At 38.7% G+C, this 24391-nt stretch overlaps 1 protein-coding gene across 8 annotated transcripts in view; it reads right to left on the bottom strand.

Moving 5' to 3' along the window:
* LOC119654204 overlaps window positions 1-24391 on the bottom strand; it is an 81280-nt gene that overhangs the window by 26881 nt on the left and 30008 nt on the right. For 6 of the 8 annotated variants that reach the window (XM_038059420.1, XM_038059410.1, XM_038059443.1 and 3 more), the window contains 4 exons: window positions 22184-22329; window positions 8431-8571; window positions 8222-8351; window positions 8096-8116 (listed from right to left, as the gene is read on the bottom strand). In XM_038059420.1, the coding sequence (XP_037915348.1) occupies window positions 8096-8116; window positions 8222-8351; window positions 8431-8571; window positions 22184-22329 (438 nt within the window). The remainder of the gene's footprint in view (window positions 1-8095; window positions 8117-8221; window positions 8352-8430; window positions 8572-22183; window positions 22330-24391) is intronic. The other 2 variants (XM_038059435.1, XM_038059469.1) reach the window with 1 other exon arrangement.

The raw sequence follows: 24391 nt of genomic DNA, 5'->3' as shown, positions 1-24391 counted from the left end.
CTAGGTTTTTCATGGTCCCCTTCTCAAGGAACAAGGGACAATAAGAATTTCGCCAAACAATATGGAACCGGACCCTTAGTGGGCCAGTTACTAGCGATGTTCGTTGTTGGGGAATAAGCGGTTTAAAAATTTTTGGTGAGACCAGAATTCTCAAAAACCACCAAACCAAAAAATTTAAAAAAAAAATCATGATGGAGCTACAATCTAGGCTTCAAAATACCTTTCCTCAAATAAACTTGTAAAGTTTGACCTTGTGCGATAATAGTAGCTCAACGTTTTTCGCATGAAGCCCTAACTATGATGGACTTAAGACACCTGTAAAGTTGTCGCTCATTTGTTTTAAGATGGAAGATACATGGAATACAATACATATCTTTACGTTTATTTTACTTTTTGAGCGGACCTATTTGCTTGAGAGTCAATGAGAATAAGGAAATGAAAGCCAAATATAATCCAGGAAATTATAGCTAATTTTGAATATTTGTAAGATGCGAGAACTGAAGAAAATGCCGAAAGGGCTTATTTCTTATATGAGAATATATGGGTGTACGACAATAATATGGTATTTGCACGTGACCTGTAGTGTAGGTATACGTTTTGCTTGTGCCAGAAAATTTAATTTAGTGTGAAATAATGACACTTCTAAGATGATAACTTAGTTAATAGTGTAGTAAATTTACACGAAAGAGACAGCTTTTACTTGGTATAATCTTGAATATATTTGCTAAAAAAATATTGCACCCTCCTTTCTTAAGTTCAACCTAAAATGTTACCCTTTCCGTCAAATTTTTGTGTCGCTTCCGAATAAATTGCGTGTGTCGAATTACCAGGACTCTCATTAAGTGCGCCACCGGCTGCGAATAATGGGTGCTATGGAGTCATGCGTGAATGGGCATATTTTTGTATAGCTTATGTATCCCCATCCTCGGACCAAAAGGCTATGAAAAGGACCTTCAGAATAGAAAGCCAATAAGTCGTTGGTGTGTGATGGTACGCATTAGTGGGATGGCCGTGGCTGGTCGTTTCCTGCGATTTTCGGGATCTAGAACGCCACTTTGTCACAATTCCAAGACAACTGAACAGTTTAGGTGGAGGTAGCTCGCCTTAAACTAGCGAAAACAGCTGAGTTAGGTCAGGTAATTCAAAGTATGATTGGAACTATCTATGCAGTTTTTTGGAAATATGGAGTATTTGAGCAGTGCTAAGAGGGGAAGAGATGGCTGTTGGAATAGGACTTCGTATAGAACACAGAGGTAGCGGAGAGCAAATGGTAGCAATTACCATGCTTATGGTCCGCAATAAAAATATGGATGGGAAGTACAAATTACTATTGGAGGGAAGAGAGGATTCAAACAATGCCTTGACAGATTACTTGATCACCGCAATAGATAATTTTATAGATGGTAAGGAGCAACGAAGAACAACGAATTATCATACATCTCTGTGAAGACGGTGAGGAGAGAGGAGAACAAGGGCTGATAGTGGTAACGACTGCAATTAGCAGAGCAGGGAAGGAATAGTTGAACAAACAATACGCATTGTTATTGAAAGCCCTTACCGAGCGACTCAAATAAGCCCAAAGTGGAAAGCGATGGAGGACAGAAAAAGAAGCAGCGAAGTTATGAAGAATATTGCAGCAAATATTTCAATATCATAAAAGTACAAAGGTTCCCAAGACATGGAATTCAAATTGGGTTCGTAAATTGTATCTCAAAAAAGGAAAAGGCGCATTTGAAAAATGTGTCGTGAAGGCGAAAAAACTTGTCAAACGAAAGAAGCTCCCTACAGCCGCGATTATTATCAAAGGTAATGGTAATGTTTAATGCGCTTCTGCTTGGCGTTCTGCGGAAAATCGATGGAAAGCTAGGAATTTCAGAAAATTTAAGACCAAAGCACATCTAGTTACTAGAATTTGGTAAGTAGATCCTTAGCAAAGGACGCAATTGTTAGATAACTGATTCATGAGATAGTTGTGGAGTATAGGGGCCTCGACGAGATTATGTTGAAGAGGGATGTAAGTATAGATCGAATTTTAAGGAAAATGTTGATACAATAAAGAACTTGCGAAACTTGTTGGAAGCCGTAGGATCCGTCAGAAAGTGTTTTCTGCTATCTACACACTCTATGCTGTTCACTTTTCACAATAAAGGGACTGGAACGAGCACTCTTGTTAATGAATACTCATTGATTGATGCTATTCTCGGGGTAGTCACAGAGGTCAATTCAATTTAAATATACAGCCTTCACTGCCTACGAGCGGCACCCCACGTAACGCCATGTCTAAGGAACACCCTCAATTTAACTAGGCGGGCTAATAAACTTGAGGTTACTTATTGCGGATATCCATCCTATCCTATCCTATCTGAAACGTCACCATTGGAGATGCCTGGATATTATTATTATTATTTTCAAAAAGGAGAAAACTAAATGATGTTGGCTTTCACAGATACGGGGTGCAACCCTTCAACTTTAAGAAGAAGTGAAATATCTGGGAATTATTCTAGGCAAGAAGCTTCTTTGGAGCAAACATGTAGAAGTAAAGATGAAATGAGCTCCATAGTTTATGGGTTGTACAGGCGGATCTTTTCCTTGACATGGGGACTTAGGCCGCAGACAATGCGTTCCTATCATTAGGGCGATGTTCGCTTATACATTTGTAGTGTGGTGGGTTAATGTGAGGCAAAAAAGGTTTCGCTGCAAACTAGGTGTACTACAAAGAAATTTATGTCTGGGTATTACCGGTGCCATGAGCACAACACCTGCGTAGCTCTAAATTCATTACTCAATTGGCAGTCCCTGGATACATTGAGAAAAGTTCATACACTAATTCGTTTAGTTCTTTAGGGAACCAATGGAATGAAAGGTACAGAGTATTGGAAGAGTTATTGGGAGAATTGAATCCAGTTCTTACAACGCTTTCTGGAGTTATTTTGAAACGTAGAGAAAAGTCCCAGAAGAATGCTTTGTGAGATATATGGAAGCCTTCTACACCGATGGCTCAAAAACAACAAGGTTCTGACGCAGGACTCTACATCTCGAGTAAAAACGGGAAGTGGGATTTTCCATTGGGGCAATGTATGCAATGGACTCGCGAATGCAATCTTAATGGCGACAATGGGGGCTTAAGGACAGGCCCATCGTAATCTGTTACGATAGTCAAGCTGCATTGAGGACATTGAAACAGTCCTTTCATCATTTTAAAAATAATTTAGGAATGCAAAAACTAATAGAACTCTATTTCTAGATTCAATACGGTAGAATTATTCTGGGCACTTTTTCGTTGTAGTGTAGAGGGAAATGAAATCTCGGATGCCTTAGCAAAAGAAGCTCGATTTTCGACTTTGCCCGCGCCGAAACCAACAATTGGTGTGTCAGTAGCATTGGATTGGATAATACCGCTATCAAATCCTGGGAATAAGCTCCCCATAATGGCAGTTGACAGAGCCTTAATGCTGCTAGATACACCAAACTTTTCTTGTCAAAACCAAACAACCATACTCCAAAGTTTATGCTGTCGAAAAGCAGGAGTATTGTGGGCATTCTGAATGGCTATAATTCATTAGCTGAACATATTTTCAGAATAGGCATTCTACACGCTTCGGAGCGGATATCTATATACCGTAAAAAAGGTGAGTAAGATAAAAAAACGACCGCTCGTAAAAAGAGAGCTCGTAGTAACCCTGGGAGAGTAAATCGAGTCCATGCAACTCATCAGAGACATGCAACTGCGGTTTAACCAGCTACACGGTGAAATTGATTATTACTTAACATGCCTACTCAGTACGCACTAGTATTTTCGGTCACCATCTGCATAAATCACAGACACTTAAATATATTTATTGTAAGGGGTTGGTTAACGATTCCTGCCATACTTTTTTTTCTGTAAGCAATGAGAGCGCCTTCGCGAACGGTAGTTTACCGGAGGGATCGGATTTTTCCGGACATCTGAATTGAGGGAAAGCTGCAAAGTGCCGCCATGTGAAGCGGGATGATACGTTGCACTCAAGACATTCTGAATTCAAGCTTTAAAATAAATTAATGATTTATAATGAATGTATGGAACAGGATAACTGACACTTCCTGAACCATGGGTTATGTGCTTCTATGATAAATTGAATTGAATGTGTGTTCAGAAGGCAACGCAAGTAATTTCGGTAAATAGGAGACTGTCAGGGTGAAAGCGCTTGATGGAGGTGATTAAACAACTCTTGAAATCATCATCATCATCAACGGCGCAACAACCGGTATCCCGTCTAGGCCTGTCTTAATAAGGAACTCCAGACATCCCGGTTTTGCGCTGAGGTCCACCAATTCGGTATCCCTAAAAGCTGTCTGGCGTCCTGACCTGCGCCATCGCTCCATCTTAGGTAGGGTCTGCCTCGTTTTCTTTTTCTACCATAGATATTGCCCTTAAAGACTTTCCGGGTGGGATCATCCTCATCCATACGGATTAAGTGACCCGCCCACCGTAACCTCTTGAGCCGAATTTTATCCACAACCGGACGGTCATGGTATCGCTCATAGATTTCGTCATTGTGTAGGCTACGGAATTGTCCATCCTCATGTAGGGGGCCAAAAATTCTTCGGAGGATTCTTCTCTCGCGGCCAAGAGTTCGCAATTTTTCTTGCTAAGAACCCAAGTTTCCGAGGAATACATGAGGACTGGCAAGATGATAGTCTTGTACAGTAAGAGGTTTGACCCTATGGTGAGACGTTTCGAACGGAACAGTTTTTGTAAGCTGAAATAGGCTCTGTTGACTGACAACAACCGTGCCCGGATTTCATCATCGTAACTGTTATCGGTTGTGATTTTCGACCCTAGATAGGATAAACTGTCAACGGTCTCAAAGTTGTATTCTCCTATCCTTATTCTTGTTCGTGTTTGACCAGTGCGGTTTGATGTTGTTGGTTGGTTGGTTTTCGGTGGTGACGTTGCCACCATATATTTTGTCTTGCGTTCATTGATGTGCAGCCCAAGATCTCTCGTCGTCTGTTGGATCTGGATGAAGGCAGTTTGTACGTCTCGGGTGGTTCTTCCCATGATGTCGATATCATCAGCATAGGCCAGTAGTTGGGTGGACTTGAAGAGGATCGTACCTCTTGAATTTACATCAGCATCACGCATCACTTTCTCGAGGGCCAGGTTAAAGAGGACGCATGATAGGGCATCTCCTTGTCGTAGACCGTTGTTGATGTCGAATGGTCTTGAGAGTGATCCTGCTGCTTTTATCTGGCCTCTTACATTGGTCAGGGTCAGTCTAGTCAGTCTTATTAATTTCGTCGGGATACCGAATTCTCTCATGGCCGTGTACAGTTTTACCCTGGCTATGCTATCATAGGCGGCTTTAAATTCGATAAATTCGAAATAGATGGTGCAACTGTTTCCATATTCCAACAGTTTTTCGATCGCTTGCCCCACAGAGAAAATCTGATCTGTTACAGATTTGCCTGGAGTGAAGCCTCTTTGGTAGGGGCCAATGATGTTCTGGGCGTATGGTGCTATCCGGCCTAGCATGATAGTGGAGAATATCTTTTAGAGCGCAACGTAATACCTCTATAATTGCTGCACTGTATGATATCTCCCTTTTTATGTATGAGACAGATAATGCCTAGTTGCCAATCGTCAGGCATTGATTCGCTGTTCCATACCTTGAGCACAAGCTGATCAACCACTTGGTGTAACTAGTCGTCTCCATATTTAACCAATTCGGTTGTAATTCCATCGGCTCCTGGCGACTTATGATTTTTTAGCCGATAAATTGCACGGACTATTTCTCCTAAACTTGGTCGTGGCAGTATTTGTCCGTCGTCTTCAGTTGGCGGGACCTCCAACTCGCCGATGTTCTGGTTGTTCAGTAGCTCATCAAAGTACTCAACCCATCGCTCCAATACGCCCATTCTGTCGGAAATCAGATTTCCCTCTTTGTCTCGGCAGGATGAGCACTTGACTTCACTTACAGGACTCTTAACATCGGTTACGGCAATATTGACTTTAAGAAATTTGCTTGGAAAACAGTGTCCTCCTGCAATTGAGCAAACGATCCAGCAATGGTCTGTAATCAAGTTCTGCGGCAAACAGAACAAAATTGTGACAATACCAACCAATTTATCCAATAAACTTACAGAAACGCTGCTTTATCATTTTCATAAGGAATATGTGACCAGTCTGGATGGTCATCAATCAACAAAATTGACAAAAATATGGTTTATGTGCATGATTCCTTAAACTTTCACGGCATAAGGAAATCGGTAACGAACATTCGGAAACTAAGCCTAAGTTCTTAGACAATGTTATATTGATATTGAAACATGGAAACTTTTGGGTGCGGGCCAGATATAAAATCCCAGAGTACGGAATAGCATCGGAATCCTTTGAAAAAGAAGACAAAAGGTGGACGTTTTTGAAAAATTGAGAAAAATGCTCGTTAGCCCTATCATGACAAAACAGATCCAAATTGTTCTTCGTGCCCATGAGTTTCTGTGAAGTACAACTTGGTAGCCCTACCTAAATGACCTCACAGTCATGAGTTGACTCTCGTTGAATTTTTTTGTTTCCAACGATTAAAATGGTCTACAAATAAATAAGTCTACAAAACCAAGGTTTTTAGTTTGACAGGTCATCATCACACTCTTCCTACATTGGACAATTATTATATCTAAGTAGCACCATTTCTGTCGACGGTGACAGGGAACTTGTTGCTTGACGTCCATTCCATGTCCATGTCCATTTCTTTCTGTACTACTACATGGGTATAATATATGGAAAGTGGCCACCTCTGTTACTGGGAAGCACTAGGTTTTCATCAATTCATGCTTGCGTCATATCATTAAGGTATTCTGACCTGAGGCAATAGTAAATGGAAAACTTTTGCATACGGGCCAGGTAGCCGTGAACGTGGTAATGAGCAGGCGGAAGTGGCAGTAAGTAGTCTACACATCGAGAAAAGGTGGCAACTTTATTGTGGGTTATGCCATGCAATATAATCCACTATCTCATGATGCCCGGCGTTGAGCTAAAGTTCTAGGGATTAAAGTTGGAGGCTATGTATTGAAACTGTTTATGAAAACTTTAGCTGTAAAAATCTCGATCTCCCTACTCCGACAGAATAGTGTAAAACCACTGAATTACGTAACTAGTAAAATTTATAAAACAATAAACTTTACAATTCTCATAATGTGGCGCTTAGAGGTGACCACATGCCTTTCTCAGAACTCAGGAAATTTTGAAGATCAGAGATTACGGAGCGATTTGTCATGAATGCGGATGATTATTCAGTTGAGAGCAAATGTTTTTAAAGAATTGAACGTTAGCAAGACGGAATATTTTCAGGCAGAAATTAGGAGCCAACTTTAACGTTCATTTGCCAGCAGGTGGAAGGAGTGATGAGCTCCAAAAATTTTTAGGCGAAAATACTTCATAAAATTGCAGAATCATTTCAATTTTCAAAAATTAGAAAGTAGAACAGGTGATACCCGGCTGAATTTCCGATTGAACTATCTTGTTTTCTTCTCCACAATCGTTAATTTGATCATTACGCTAATTTTAGATTCCCCCAAAAATTTACATACACATTTTATGATTCTTGCAGATAATTTCATTGCTGCTAACGCCCAGGAGACATTTCTATTGAACAGATAATTTCTTTATTGGCGCGATCTTGGCTAGATGTGCCTGGACAATGTTTAGTTTACTTGGAATTGTTGTGGTTTTCATGAAAATCAGAATCTTAAACTGTATTCTTTAGTACGTAAGAAACTAGCACGTAAATATAATTTCAGAAAGCGGTGAGCGTATGAATGCAGTAACAAGAAAATTTTTCATTCTAAACTTTTATACTTTTTGTTTATAAATGTGCAAAAGGAAACTGGGAATCTAAGTACCATTAAATGCGTACCAATTAATACGAAAGTGATTACTAAGTTTTTGTGGGGCAATATAATAAGCTTTGAGTGAAAAAACATGAGGTTTCATGTAGAAATCTTAATCGTTATTAGAGAAGAATAAAACAGGACATATTTTAATGTAAATTGTACAAGTGAAATTTTCTGAACAGAAAGAAACCAAAACTGTCTTTTGTAACGTAATAGACCTTACTTGTCTCGTGATCCTTCCACGCTATTTGGTTAGCATAATGGGAAAATATTTTTTGATAAGGTTTGTGAAATTTCCGGAATCCAAGAATAATATCGTTCTAATGTTTATGAACAAACGTAGACTTACCTAGCTTTGTTGTGCCGTCGTCCGGTCTGTTGATGTGAAGTTGATCTTGACCAAACACCTCTTTGCGGAAATTCGGATCTCCCCTCGCTGGCCCGTAAGGAGAATTGACAACAGGTTTTTTGAACAGCAACTGTGGAAAATCGTATGATCAGATATTTCCCTATTTCGAATTGTTTGGCTTTATTTTGACAATTAAAGCGATGAATTACCTTCATTATGGTGTACACGAAGAATGCAATAATCCCAATTGTGTACAATGGCATTATGAAACTCATACTGTTGCTCTTCGGTTGTGCTTTATGAACTGATCCGGCTCCAAGTGGTGGTCTCAGCCCCGGAATCGGTCCTGGCTTTTGTTGTTTTTTGAAAATGAAAAGAAAATGAATGGAACGATCAATTTTTATTCGATTCTGTTTTCTTTAATTTTCTTAAAAAAGTTCAAAAATTCTTCTTCGATTCCAACGGTGGGAACAAGGAGAGTTAATGTTTATGTTTTACTAATCACGAAAATTAGACGATTGTCTATTCCAGATAGCTCCAGATTCGAGTGTCATTGGGTTGAGCTATTTGAAAAGAAGCGATCTAATGAGTGGACTCTATCGTCACGGTAATTCATACAGATGTTTTGTAAATATTTACAAATCAACTGAGTCGGAATCGCGTTGGATTTTCCGTAAATAAATAGCTGCGAGAGGAATTTAAGGGGATGTAGAATCACTTCGGAACCTTACGCGAATAATTTTGTATGTGAACAGATCTGTTTGATAAAACAGTTTGGCTATATTCTGAGTTTTATCAACAATTAAGAAATTTATATTTCCTCAACACCTTAAATTGATTACTTTCCGTTTTCATATTTTCATTCATAGTTTCGGCATAGTTGAAGATCGCGTCACAGTTTCCACATCCTTTACTTTTATAGTGCGAAAAAGAAATGGGGACCACCTTAATTCTAATTGAATGCGCAGGGAATGTAATAAGATTTTTTTGGTAATTGACTGAGGTGAAAGTTGCATGTACTTGTGTTTGTGTGGTAGGCGTAAGATGATGCATGTTTACATCATTTGGTCATTTAAAGTTGATGATGCCCACGAAGAGCTGATACGCAATTTCAGAAATATATCAGTCAAACGCCTACTGTATGTAGAATAGCAGAAATGAATTTATCTAGCCGAATGGAGATACATAGCTTTATTAATATTTTTCTTTTGTATTTGCAGCACGAGATAATTATAACGCGGGCAAAATGAAATATTTTTATTAAATTTAAGACAAGGATCTTTTAGACCCGAGTATTTATTGTCAGGTAGTTTGCAACATTTTCTGAAATTCTAATGAGAATGAGAATTTCGCGAAGTAAATTGCATTTTTGGTTTGTCCCGAAGCTCATTAGAAGCAGCTCTAATTTCACTTATGTTAAGTTGACCCACAGTGTAAAGAAGATGATACGAAGATGTAAAGAAATTACAGCATAAACAAGTCGGAAACGAGTGACTTTTCATTTAAAACCTCACATGGTTGTATTTAGCAAGCTGGGAGATAGTACCAATATGGCAGCAGTTTGAAAATAAAGTGCGTGTAACAAACAGTTAACAAACAGGTTTTCTTTTCTATAAAACCTTAAAAACGCAAAGGCTTTTAGAGGCAGAAGGTAGGTCATTACTCCAAAATTTCATTATTTTGGTATTTTCTGACAGTTGGTTGCTTCTCGTTACAGTGAGACTTCCGCACAATTCTTAGTTCATTCCTAGTTAAAAAGAAAAAAGTCAAGGATCTTATTTAATAAAATAAGGTTAAAATATTTATGATGTAAAAATACTACCATATGTTATAACTTTTTTTCATTAATTGAGATTCTTGACAATTTAACCCGACAAGAAATGAAATTTAAAATATTGTACCTGTCATTGTTTCTGCTCCTCAAAAAGAAAAGAAATTCAATGTCTTAAAATTCGTATTTTACAAGAAATTCAGGAGAATGTTATACAGATTTATCCACTGCCTAATTGCGATAATGACAAAAAAGAGGAACTTAAAGAAGCAAACTCGACTACAGCAGCGAGCAATGGTGTTATAACCGATTGGGATAAATATTACAAGAAAAAGAATCGCAATTGCAATGTATGCAAGGAACGCTCGTTCAAATGAAAGCGAATTTGACCATTTCAAAATAGGTTAAATTATTCAGTTACTAAGTTATTATTGGAGAGGAATGAACAACTTTAATGTGTGAAATTCGCGCGGTTTTCGTGAGCTAATTAATTAATTTAATGCATTTAAGTAAAAAATAATAAAAAAGGAGAACGCCGCAAGAGATGACACGTCTGCTATCTAGTCTCGTTCCACTTGCGTGTTGTCTGGCGATGCAGTTTTCATCGCCTTGGACAAAATAGGGGGAGGGTACTCAGTAACGTCAGTACCTACTGTGGCAGTACGGATGCTATCATGGTTCCACCAGCACGACGAACAATTTGCTTTAGCCGGCATCTCGACGGAAGTCACGCGGTTTAACCACGCGCTCGTCGGGCTGAATGAGAAGACGTCGTTTCCGATATGCTAGAAGACTACTCCTACAAAAGGCTGAAAGAGTAGCTCATTAAACGCTAAATGACAGCGTTTTAGTAAAACCAAATATGAAAATAAAAATTTAGTAAAGTTTTTGAATTTTATTTTCTTATTTTTTAGTAACGCGTGGTGACCACCATCCACCTTCCAAACAGGGCGCTTTGGTAGTGCGTCGATAGCAACTTCAACGAGTGCATTCCATGCTGGTGCTACCGAAGACTTAATGGCGAATGGAGACCTTTCATACCGATACTCTATCCACGACTCTATCCCACCCTGCCGTATTTTCTCGACTTTGGACTAATTAGACAATCAGAAAACCGGAATATGGACACCTTTTGGAGTTTTCGACTTCACTAGGCTGACTTTTCGACTGAAATGCAGCACAAACTTTTCAGAGATTTCCCCCAATTGAGAAATGCAAATTCTTGTAAACACAGGTGAAATTCTTCGGCCATCTGATAGTCCCTGAAGACATCTAACCAGACCAAATCAAAGTGCAAGCGATTTTAGGTTATCTACTTCTAAACTCTGGTAAAAATATGAGAAGGTTCTTGGGTAAGTTGAACTTTTATCGTTGTTTCTTGACAAGGCCACCCGGCATCAATCCATCCTTAACATTTATCTGTCTTTACCGAAAATCAAAAATCTTCGTTTGATTGCGTGGTTCCCAGAGACTGTCCAGTCATTTGAGACTACCAAGCAAAAGCTGGAGGAAGCTACACTTCTGTATTTCCTTAGTAAGATGCACCGCTGGTCGCATTCGTGGATGCTTCAGACATCGTCGTAGGTGCTGCCCTTCACCAAACGTGAGCCGAATCTAGCAGCGGTTCAGTTTCTCTTTCAAGTAATTAAAGCCCGCCCAACAGCTTTTACGATCGCGAGTTATTAATTGCATACCACGCAATAATATACTTCCGGTATTTCTTTGAAGGCAGGCCGTTTGCAGTGCTCACGGACCATAAGCCACTTACTTTTGCTTTGAATTAGAAGACCAACAAAACGTCCACTCGCCAACTTCGTTATTCGAGCTTTATGGTCCAACATTCAACACGTATCTGGAAAGGATAATATACTCGCTGACGATTTGACATATGTGGTAGATGTGAAGATTCCCGCCACCGTTGATTTTTCGGTATTCGTGGAGGTGCAGAAGTACGACTTAGTTTCTAATGTTCGGCTCAAAGCCTAGTATATACTGCGAATTCTAAATTAAGGCGCCAAGACCAAATGCTACGACCGATTTCCGCCGCGTACGATCTAGCGCACCCAGGAATTCGGACGATGAATTGGTTGGTCAGCGCAAAATATTTCTGAACAAGAACTTTAATTCTCTGGCCAGATCCTCGGTCCATCAAACGTTTTCACACAATCCACCTCGACGTATTTTGAGCACTAAATACCTATATAAAGCTTCTCCCTCGTGATTTGTGTAGATTCTGAAAATAATACCTGCTATACTTTTTGCTGTCTTTTCTCACGTACGTTCCACTCAATATCAGAGGTTCCAATTGAGCCCTTTAATTTGATTTTCAACATGGCCGCATTCTGAGCAGAAAAATCTGACCCGTCTTTTGCGCCTTCTTTGAATTCATCACAAAATTATTTTTCTCACCATATGTAAATGGCTTCGCCGCCACATAATTCCGTCCAGTTTTATAAGAATAGGTTTAGCCGCTTCAACTCAAATTGAGTGCACCAAGTAGGTTAAATTTTAATAAGACAAAACCTTAGAAGCTTAGTAGTAAGACAGCAGGAATGGAAGGACATAATTCACATCTCACTTGTGGCAGACAGACTTGCACCATAGGCTGAATATCGGATATCAATGGATTCGTCTGTGAATTCAAGTCAAATCAGGGTAAAAATCGGGCTAGCGTATTCTGGATGTATAATTTGCTAATTATTTATGACATCAGTGCCACAGATGATATTTTATACTTTCCAGGATGCATTTTCGCTGGAGAATTTCATAGAGTACTGCCACAAAGTTGATGAAAATCTCAATTTATTCCTCGACGTTCTCAGCCATTGGGACTATCTACAACGATCACATGCAAATTTTGCTTAGGGATCTGACTTTCTGTGTGCAGCAAAATCTTATTAAAATCGATTCAATGTCTGTCTGTTCGTCTGTCAGTCTGTCACACACGATTTATTCGGAAACGGCTGAAACGAATGTCATGAAATATGGTGAGACCATATGGCCAGTGTGCCCCTTTACATGCAGCAAGTGGCGCCATTTTTTGTTAAGTTTGGGGGGGGCTCCCCATGAATGCGAAAGGAAGTGTACATTTTTTTCGTAGAATATGGTCATATGGGGTAGCAAATGAAAGGGCTCGAATAATAATTGTCTTATTTCTGATATTGGGTAAAGCAGGTAGGGCAGGGTAGGGCTCAAAATGTGCTCCCCAAAAAGTAAAACAGGTCTCGTTCTCAGAACCTATCCAACCGAAAAGTCTAAAAACAATTACAGGGATGCATCTAAACGAAATCTAGGCCTCAGAATACATCTCGTTTGATATCTGCACAAATAAAGTTAATATTACCATGTTTAAGAAATTTACCGGAAGACTCCCCTTAGGTTCATCCCAGACACACCAAATTTGACAGCATAGGCGATAATGTAGGACATAATTTTGAACAATTTGAAGGAAATCCAATTATTATTAACAAAGTTCGGCATTTCAGGTAAATTTATTGCACCCTAAGACGTGTGTGACGTCATCATTATATAAAGTGAACTTATATAAATGGCGGGGTCCTTGGGGACGTTTTGGTTTTCTTTTTTGCTTTTTTGCATATCATTGTCAATTACTCGAGGGAGATACGTGGAGGTAGTAACCAATATAATAGACATTGGTGTACTTGGTTACCAACGGTTTTTAATTTACGTACGTGCTTTTGTGCACGGAGTAAAGTGGAAATTCGTGAAGATCCGTTAAATCAATTTATCAATGCGGTAATATACAATGTTTGATTAGTTAGGATGAACAGTATTAGGTCGTTAATATGTGCATACATGTGTGCATCTTAGAGTTCAGAAAAATATTGCGGAATATTATCTATTCTTAGCTCCATATATACGAATGAAAAACGTGCATAGACAATTGCTCACATAGGTGCATCGGTAAGATGAACACAAAACCTTTTACCTGATGCGTCGAGCTTTCGGTATTCCGATTTCTTATTTGTCTGGATACGTCACAAGTGAAATTGCCCTATTTAGGAATCTGAAAATCAAAGACCGATATTTGAGAAGCCATCGCATACTCAACGTATCATTATATGGTGCGCTATATGGTCTACGTCAATAGATTACGCTTACGAGAGATGTAAACAACCAAATTTTGGACAGTGTTATATGCTACCGAAACAATGAATTTATTGCAAACCAGATTTCCCGATCGCATAATTTCATCAAATTCATTTGTCAATTGACTTCGAAAATCATGTGATTGACCACTACTGGATTATTTTTTCTGGTGCTATGTCAAAGATAAAATCTATATGGAGCCAATCGGAACAATTGCATTCTTAAACCCCAAAATCCGTCATCTGATTAACGAAATGAACCCGCCATTTTACCAAAAAGTGATTGAAAATTTTGATGAAAGAATCGAAGTCTGTAGGCATGGACGTGGTGGAAATCTGCCCGATATAATTTTTCATTTATAATGACCAAACCTTACTCTTTTTTATACAATCAATTCTTCGTTTTATTTGGTTTAAGAAAAACAAATTTCTTGTTGAAAAACTCGTGACTATAATATTTTTTTCTTTTTCTTCAACCTTTGTCCCGTTCAAAAGCGAGGTCGGCTGGTCGTGATCGGTTGCACCATTTGCTCTATCAAATGCCTGATCTGGATGCAATCTCGAGGCTTTTAAATCCCCATCCAGCGTATCAAGTCACCGTTGTTTCGGCCTGCCTTTTGGTCGTTTACCATCGACTTCGATGTTCAGAACTCTCGTCAGTGCGAATTGCGTGACCATATCATCGAAGACGCCTCTCTCGCAATTTTTCCACGATCGGTGCAACCTCATAGCGACCGCGGATATCCTCATTTCGGATGTGACCAAAACGTGTCACGCCAGTAGCCCAACGCAACATCTTACTCCCCAATACCGCAAGACGCTGTTCATTGGCTTCTATAGTCGGCCAACACGCAGAACTATAGAGAGCGGCAGACGGGCGACATTGCGGTAAATTTTAGATTTGAGACGTTCGCTGATACGTCGATTACAAAGAACACCAGTTGTGGAACGCCACTTCATCCAAGTTGCGTTAATGCGTGAAGCAATTTCAAAACGCAGTTCTCCAATGGCTGATAGCGTTAACCCAAGGTATTTAAATCGCTCAGTTCTTGGATCACTACCGCTGGCAGTGATTGTGCCTGCTTCATGGGGATCGGTCGGCGTGACTACAATATACTAAAGGTAAAACAAATCTGCCACTAATAATTCGCAGAACAACCTTCAACTTACACTAGCAAACTATGAACCAGTTTATGAATAATAATTAAAAATTATACACTCAAAATTGGCGACTGGAACCCAAGTGCGAAGTTATATGTATTTTTCTAGAAGGCGTGTGACCTGGATATATTTCTGATATCTGAAACTCAGGACGGGCAAATTTATAAGCTCGTCGTTTCAGCTATATTTTTTAAAATGCTTCAAATAATATCCTTAACAGTAAAATTTGTTGAAACACATTTACTAAAGATCATAGAATTCAATAAGTCGTAAACCAGAAGCCCTGCGCTTCAGATGGGGAAAGTTCGGTTTCGTCGGTCTAATTGGCAAAACAGTTAACTCCGTTTCAACAAAATGTACAGGAGCGACAAAAAACATAATATGATATTTCAAGTTACACAGTTATGTTTATAATGAAGCATTCTGCTAGGCTTTGTAAATTATACTTTTACACTTTTTCTAATAAGGTATTTATTTCTTTTTTCTTTAGCAGACAAATTTGGTAAAAAAAAGGAATTAGCTGATTTGGATTCTGGCAATATCAATACGAATACACGGAATTAGCTTAATTTTCCATCCATTGAAAAAAAGAATCAAATACAAGTGCACACACAAATTCAATTCAAAATTCAAGTAAATATTCAAATAATTCAGGCAATGTAATCGATAACATGTACACAGTTAATTAAGGGAAAGAATATCACAAAAAGAATGATAGCCTCGTGGTACAGTTATCTTCAAGTCCTGCAAATCAAAGAACTTTTTCAAAGTGGTTGGCAGTCTTTCGTTGTGTAGTTGTGTAATTGTGTAATAGGAAAAACCCTTTGCATTGATGGTGGTTTTCCCATGTGGAGAAAAATTTTGCAGATGGCGGTGAAAAACGTGTAAAATAAAAATAGAAAAAATTGGGATCACTGCTTACACGGCCAGGTCGTATCGTCTTTACAAATTCTACTTCTTTGAAACTTTAAAAAAAAATATGTTTAAAGTAAGAAACATGGTATGGTTGGAAGTATCGTGCATATTTACAGATATCATGGAATCTGCTTCCATTTGTGAATTCTGCGAAATATTTTTGCTCAATTATAATATTTTGAGTCATAGCCAATGCGACATTTATTTATTTTGAGCCTGTACAACCATCACTATAAAAAAATGGCATACCGATTCGATGGTAAGCGACCAAAATGCCGGCCCAAAACAACGGTGGCTTGATACGCTGGACGGGGATTTGGAAGCGTCGCGATTGCATCCAGATTAGGAATTTGAGAGGACCAAATGGTGAAACCGTTCACGACGAGCCGACCCCTCTCTAAAAAGGGCAAAGGCTGCAGAAAAAGAAGAAAAAGTTGACTAAAGTGCTAGCGAAGCATTCAATACAGCTTGCAGGTCACCCCAGAAAATAATATTGTTCTTTGACTTGTCTTTGGCTTTCTCTGTTCGGGCTTCCTCTTTACTTGGGATATGAGCACAGTTAGATACTAGACAGCTACCTCACTCCCCCTTGCCCCTCAAGGGGGGAAATCAGTGCGAATACACACGATTTCAAATTGTTTTGCCCTTGAGCATGAGCGAGATGTACTGAAAACCCGATCAGCTGTGTTTGACATACCGCCCGGACTTGCCAATTTATTGGTGAGATTGACAAGTTTTTGCTTATGTATAAGTGAATACGTGAAACAAACTTTTTACTAATGGGTGAGCACGCCGTACTACCAGAATAGCAAAAGCTCACCGATCTCTCTCTTACCAATACGATTTGACGAAGATTATGCCTTTTCTTTGTTTAGCGTCTCTGATGTGTACAGATAAGCTTCTGCAAGCACATTTGCAAGTGGGGTCATTTTTGTAAGGGTACTGCCTATAGTAGATCTATTGTGGATATGAGCTTATAGAGTGTCATCTATATATCCAAACTAGTGAGAATGACAAAGATTAGATTTATGCTTTTTAGTCATGGTATTATTGAATGTAGCGGTTGAGAGTGAGGGCAAATTTCACGATGACCACCAATCAGAATCATAAAATTTTCATAGAGTAGCTTTAGATTCCCATTCAGGATGAAGATAGTCTTCTAAGGTAGTCTGGCGACTATAGTTTGAAGGCATTTTCGGAAGAGAATGTAAGAAGCCTAGCAAATACTTTTTTACTTCCTGAAAATTACTTTTACGTTTTTCTAATTCCCAGAAATCAACGGAATTTTCCTTTTCTCTGTTAATTGCGAAATTTTGTTTTGCAGCTGACTTCCATGACTTAACATGAATGATTAACATGAATGATTCTCCAATGTTGAAGGTGTGCAGAAACATAATTTTACATACCCGCAGTATCACACTATTTGCTTTGAGGTGATACTCTAAGGAACATTCTCTTCTAGACTTAGTCGCATCCAGTCTACCACGAGGTCGTTTTAAAGGCAGCACAGTAACTAGACTGTCAAAATAAACTCGTTTTTCGGCCAGCTTCTTGATTTTATTCTTCTTTTTTCCCTAGAAATCTTTTGCCATTGCTCTGCCTCTTTTTTATCCAAAATATCGCCTTTCATTTTTTACGATTTGCAACATTTTTTAGCTGTCCCAAGCACTTTTGTCAACGTATAACAACGCTATTGTTTCTTTGGTTTATTAGCAAACAGAGACATTTTTGCATACTTCCTCTTCGTCTGAACTAGAATGATGGAAACAGGGCACCAATTGCACCTTTACGTTGTCAGTCATTTGCTTAAGCGTAGTAGTAGTAGACCCGTAGTAGTCCGGAGCTTAGTGGTAGGAATGAATCAATTTCAGGATTATCCTCAAATGTACTACTACTGCGCTTACAAAAGTTAGTAGCTCGCTTATGGACTTCCTTGAAACTAGCTTCACCATTCTCTGAGCTCGAGAAGACTTACCCAGAAGGAGTTAGGTGGCCTTAATTAGCCCAAACGCTTTTAAAGTCAATTTGAAAGCAACATCGAAACGAAACAAAAAGTTCACCTTTGAGTGTGATTAAAGAAAAATTCCGTTTTATTGAGAATTGTGTAAATTTGACCACTCACGGATACTAAATTCGCAAAGACACTATGAAAATCTAAATAAAATCGTCTTTGAATTTTCTTTAATAATCATATAAAAAAAGTGTTTTGCCAAAAAGCGGAGTTAGCCGGTTTGTAAATTAGACCAACGGTTTACTTTTAATACGGGTGCTCAATGGCTCCATTTATACAAAGCATACGATCTATCTCCGTGAAATAAAGCAGGCCGACTATCCACTTTGATGTGATACTGGTATTCTATTAAATATTACGTCTTAAGATCCATAACCATATGAAACAAAACCTTATTAGAATCGATTCAATGTCCGTCTGTCTGTTACAACCAATTTATTCGGAAACGGCTGAGGCTGTTGTCACGAAACTTGGTGAGAACATGTGGTCTGTGAATACATATAGCTGTTGGTGCCATTTTGTATTGAGTTTAAGGGGGTGCTTTCCTTGCATGCGGGGTGTGAACTTTTTTAACAGTAGAACTTTTCGAACATCATCTTATTATTAATATTGGGTGGAACATTGAGAAGTGAGGGCACAAAATGTATGCCCCAAAAAGCGTAATAGGTCGCGTTCTCAGAACCTACCCAACCGAAAAATCTCAAAAAAATCACAATGGTGCTCTTATATAAAATCTAATTCTGAAACTACATCCCATTCCGATACCTGCTCAAATGAAAAGTAAATAATAGCATAGTAACATATTTTATAAATTTGCCCGAAAATCTCTCTGAAGTTCATCCAAGAAGTACAAATTTGGTACCGCCATAAATAATAATATAATTTACAATTTTGGAAATTTTGGAAAAAGTTAACTATTATTAATTAAGTTATATCATCATCATCATCAACGGTGCAACAACCGGTATCCGGTCTAGGGCTGTCTTAATAAGGAACTCCAGATATCTCGGTTTTGCGCCGAGTTCCATCAATTCGATATCGCTAAAAGCTGTCTGGCGTCCTGACCTACGCCATCGCTCCATCTTAGGCAGGGTCTGTCTCGTCTTCTTTTTCTACCATAGATATTGCCCTTATAGATTTTCCAGGTGGGATCATCCTCATCCATACGGATTAAATTACCCGCCCACCATAACCTATTAAGCCGGATTTTATCCACAACGGGACGGTCATGATATCGCTCATAGATTTCGTCGTTATGTAGGCTACGGAATCGTCCATCCTCATCTAGGGAGCCAAAAATTCTTCGGAGGATTCTTCTCTCGAAAGCAGCCAACAGTTCGCAATTCTTCTTGTTAAAAACCCAAGTCTCCGAGGAATACATGAGGACTGGCAAGATCATTGTCTTGTATAGTAAGAGCCCTATGGTGAGACGTTTCGAGCGGAACAGTTTATGTAAGCTGAAATATGCTCTGTTGGTTGACAACAACCGTGCGCGGATTTCATCTTCGTAGCTGTTATCGATTGTGAAGTTATAGAAGGTGCAAATTTTGTATTTATCATATGAACGACGGAATTGGCTATAATAAGGAATATTTTTAACATTTATTATAGCTATGTACGAATGGAAAAACGTGGATAATAAATTCCTTACACAAGATGAACGCAAAACCTTTCTACCCGAAGCGTCCAGCTTCCGGTATTCCGACTTGTTTAATTTTTCGCCTGAATAGATTCTGAGTGGTTTCTAATTCCCTCACTCTCACTTTGCAAATGATGCCAAAACTGAAACCTGCATGCTTTCCAGCCCTCCCATAAAATTGAGTAACCTTAGGTGCCCCTGTTTCTTCGAAAAAGGTTTGTGACTGATAGACAGACAGAGAGATACGAAGAAGATCTCTCTCTCCGTGAATGAAAACAAAACCTTGCTATCAAAAGCGGTAAAGATTGACTCTTCGAACCCCATCATTCAGGGAAAGAGGTTGAGGAGTTTATGGAGAAGAAAGGGGGAGTTGCCCCCTTTTCAACTTCGATGGAAACTCGTGGTGGTTACTTCCTTGCTGTCTCCTAAAAGTAGATTTTTTATATCATCGTCGTTGTTGCCAGAAGCAGAAAAATTATGGTATTAAGAAATGTGATAAATAGATACTAAATAATACATTTATATGACCATACTTAGGTTCAAACAAAAGAAAATATTTTCACCTCTGCTGTTATATATTGTATTATGTCCATGTATATCGTGTCATGTCACTATATTTACTCGTATATTGTCCGTATAAAGAATACGGAGAGGAAAGAAAAAATTGAAGAATGCACAACTAAATACGTATCAGACGATATGATGCATTCCCATGTAATACAAAAGTAGTATCACAGTAAGAAAAATAAACGGATTCTAATCAACGAAATTGGAACATACATTTCAATTTTAAAGTTATGTATTCAATTGAGACTGTAAGATAACGATTCATCGGATTAGAAAGATATTGAATGGGGGCAAATTTGGTGCCCAATTTATTACAATGCCTTCCAGAAATCGTTTCTTGAGATTTGTGGTTTATGGACCTGGAGTTCGAGCGAATGATACAGATGTTCAACCAGGTTAAGGTTTACTGACTAAGAAGGCATATATGGTCGGCATGGGCATTATACAATAACTATTTTCGTGGCTAAAAGGAAGTGTTCTTAGGGTCGTTGTTCTGCAGGAATACAAACTGCTGAGAAATAAGAAAAAATACCAAGGTACTGATAAACTTCAAACAGTACTAAATTTAGTTCTAAAAACTCAACACTGATTGTCATGGTAAAGTTTGGATTTTCAACCTTATCTCGTGAGGAAGAAGGGATGGGGAGAATTTCCAGAAGAAAGAGGAGGGTTCCCCCTTTCTAACCCTGCTAAATCATTGCGAACGCAAGTTTTCATGGGGTTTAAAGAAAATCTTTCCACTCCTTCAAGGGACGGGGTTGAAAATTCAACCTTTACCCAAAAAACTCCACTGAGACGGCGGGGCAGAGTGATGACCTAGAGTTTAAGAGGATGAGGCTCCCTCTCCGCTCTCATAATATGAAAATTCCATTAATCATTTATGATGAACTGAGTTCAGGGCTTTCATCAGATGTGGTTTCGATTAGCTTAGGCATGAATATGTTTTCCCCATGGACAGCATTTTTTAAAGCCAAAATGTGTCATTTCTCATTATTTCTCTCAATTATTCACGGTTCATAGAATGTCCAGAATGCACTTGCACCTCCACACAATATGCGTGGGACTGTACTTGGACCGTCTATATCCATTAATCTCTATCCCATATGCCGATATATATGGGCATTTATTTAGTTCGTTATGTCTGAAAATTTCATACTATTGCGAAAAAGACCGGAAATCGCAAAATGGACCACATAGGTAGCGAGAGGAAATGAACTCTGTTGTTGGTCACCATATGTACAAATGACTAATTATTCCAAAGTTGATTGCCATTTTCTCCCAAAAGAAAAGCGAGAATCGACCAAATTTTGAGCTTGTTATTCTGCTCTATATTCATATAATCATCTGTCATTTTATCGTGTTATTATTAGACTAGCGAGCACCTTGGCATTTATTCAAATTTAGCTCCGTGTTTAAGAATAGATGGAAATACAATGATCGCATGTGTCAGAAGTACCTATACATTGGGAAACTCGCGCAGATGAATTAGGTCTAAGCGCAATATTTAGCTAAGCTATGTGAATTTGAGGAATGTTGTCGCCAATTAAGAATTTATCTTTAATTAATCAATTTTTGCTATCAAAGTGTTGAAATATTCGTCCCGTCTGTTATGGTGGCGTTATAGTTCTGACAGCATTTTGTTAATGTTATGGATTTTCAATAGACTTTCCCTTTTTAAAGTGAATATTTCAAAATAGCAAAGCTACAAAATCAGCTCGCGCACAAATATCCGTACTTTATTCTTAAATATATTTAAATTTAAAAGGGGATAACTGAAAATAGTACTCACCCGACCTTCAACCATTATTGGTGCAGATTTAGTGGGCCTGCTAACTACAGGAACGGTCTGCGTACTGGGGATAGCTCGTCCTTTTTCCAGCATGGCAGGATGGACTCCTTCTTTTCGTAAATGAGGAGGACGTTCTTGACGTAAGCCTGTCGGCGATCAAAATGTTTAAATCGTTGATATTTAAAGAAAATCACACAAAAAAATGTTAATTACGAATGTGTTCATTGTAAGAAGTTAATTATGCATAAAATAACAACGGGAAATATGTGGAGGTAGTTTTGTTAGTATAATTTGTAGTTGGCATATAAAACGTTACTTCAATTTGGACAACTATAAACACCAAACGAAGCCTGTGTAGGTAAGTAAGATTAGAGAAGAGAGAAATGAGAAGCCTGAAACGAGGAACGATCAAAATATCGCTTCATGTCATCATTTTGAATAGCAGCTGATTTTCTCTCAATAGCAATTATTTTTAACATTTTCTGTGATATGATAATGATTTTCTACACTCGCTCTCTTGTCTCTGGCTCTGTTGATATGCAGCCTTTACTTAAACAGATGTCACAATTCACAAAGGACTAGCCGCAAAAAATGTAGGTCACGAATATGTAAAACCAGCCCCCCCCCCCTGCATAAAATATGCAGTCTACCATAATACACACTTTTCAAAAACACCTCATTACCAATTTTGAAAATTTCATAGAAATTTAGTTGAATGTTCTTCAGACAGACAGTGGAAAGCAACTCCTCTTGCTTTATTTTGTTTACTATAAGTTAAGTTGGTCTTTTTACATTTTAGAATTTATCTTGAATGGAGCGGCTAAGTTTTATTGATATTATCATTGCATATAGATTACTAACGTAGCTAAGCTGTTCTACTTTCTCCCAAAAACCTCAACTATTTTGTCAATCTTTGTACAAAATGTCGAAACGAGTACACACTTGATGTTATAATATTACTATCATATAACTACTATACGTGTAATCATCGTCCATATAATTTTCACCCTCCACTGCTCACCCATCGCAACTGCCCTTAGTGTATTTCGCAGAGCCGGTTAGCAATTATGTTGATACTCCGGTGTCAGCATCACTCGGCTTTCTCTTTCTGCTAGACGGAGCTCTCTCCCCAGCACCGTCTCTCGCCTTCTATGCCAGCGCTGATGTGTTTACCATCGACGATTGAGCTACTTAACTTTCTGCTATCTCTAGTAAAATGTTGAGAATTATTCCCTCTATTGCTCTTCCCATCGTCTCCAGAAAGCATATTGTGCGATATGATCGAGGATCCCCAGATCGCTTGCTTCCTTTTGGTAACAAAACCGAACGTTACTACTTCTACTTTTAAGGGACCCATTTTTGGATGGTACCTATAAGTATGTTTGGTTTCGTGTGGGCAGCAGTTCTCATTGCTTCGTTCGGATACCATTAGTTCCCGGCGCTTCTTTTCTCTTCTTTTTCTTCTCTTCTTTCTCTCTTTGAGCAATTCATCTTATGCGATACGAGATATGTTCTCTGAATTCGCTACTCCAGTTGTTTCATCATTCGAACTTTGTGAAAACAGTGCTTTCAATATTGACCTCAGCATTGTCGGGCAAATTACTTACTTAGCGCACTCCCCTTTACGTTAGACATTACGAATCTATAAGCTGTACCTCAGGAGTTGACATCAGCTGCGATACAGAAACCGCGCAGATCGCGCCTCTTGGAAGTCCATTCTTCGTCTCAATTGTTCGGGAATACCATTATTTCTTCCTTCCATCAATACCAAAGTAAACGTTTCCTTGTGGGTATTGTTCCCGACATTGCAAGTCGCACACGTTAGCTGGCTGGATTAGCTATTTGAGCAGCTCTTCTGCTGATTTAGTTTACGCTGGCAGAATTTTTCATCTAGTAAAACGCATCTTTACCGAAGAAGCTATCTTTCGATTTTGATCCTACTATATATCTTTGGAATTCTAGACTTGCTATGCTCTTTAATTTCAAACATTACCGCCTGATGATTGCTGTGTTAGGCATAAAACTGCCAAAATAATATCATTGATCGTATCCATTCCAACTTTACAATAAGTGTTTTCTTCGTTATCGTCCACTGGTTTTTAGCGTATGACGTTTGCTTGCCTAACTGCATTTTCCTTTCTCGGCTTTTGTTCCACTTCTTGCTTATATCTTGGACTCGAGAGGTCTTCATTGGGGTATGCTTCCTCT

The sequence above is a fragment of the Hermetia illucens genome, chromosome 1, assembly GCF_905115235.1.
Source record: "Hermetia illucens chromosome 1, iHerIll2.2.curated.20191125, whole genome shotgun sequence".
Taxonomy (NCBI): domain Eukaryota; kingdom Metazoa; phylum Arthropoda; class Insecta; order Diptera; family Stratiomyidae; genus Hermetia; species Hermetia illucens.
Note: the sequence above shows the minus strand (reverse complement) of the source record. Positions and strands in the feature narration are given on the sequence as shown.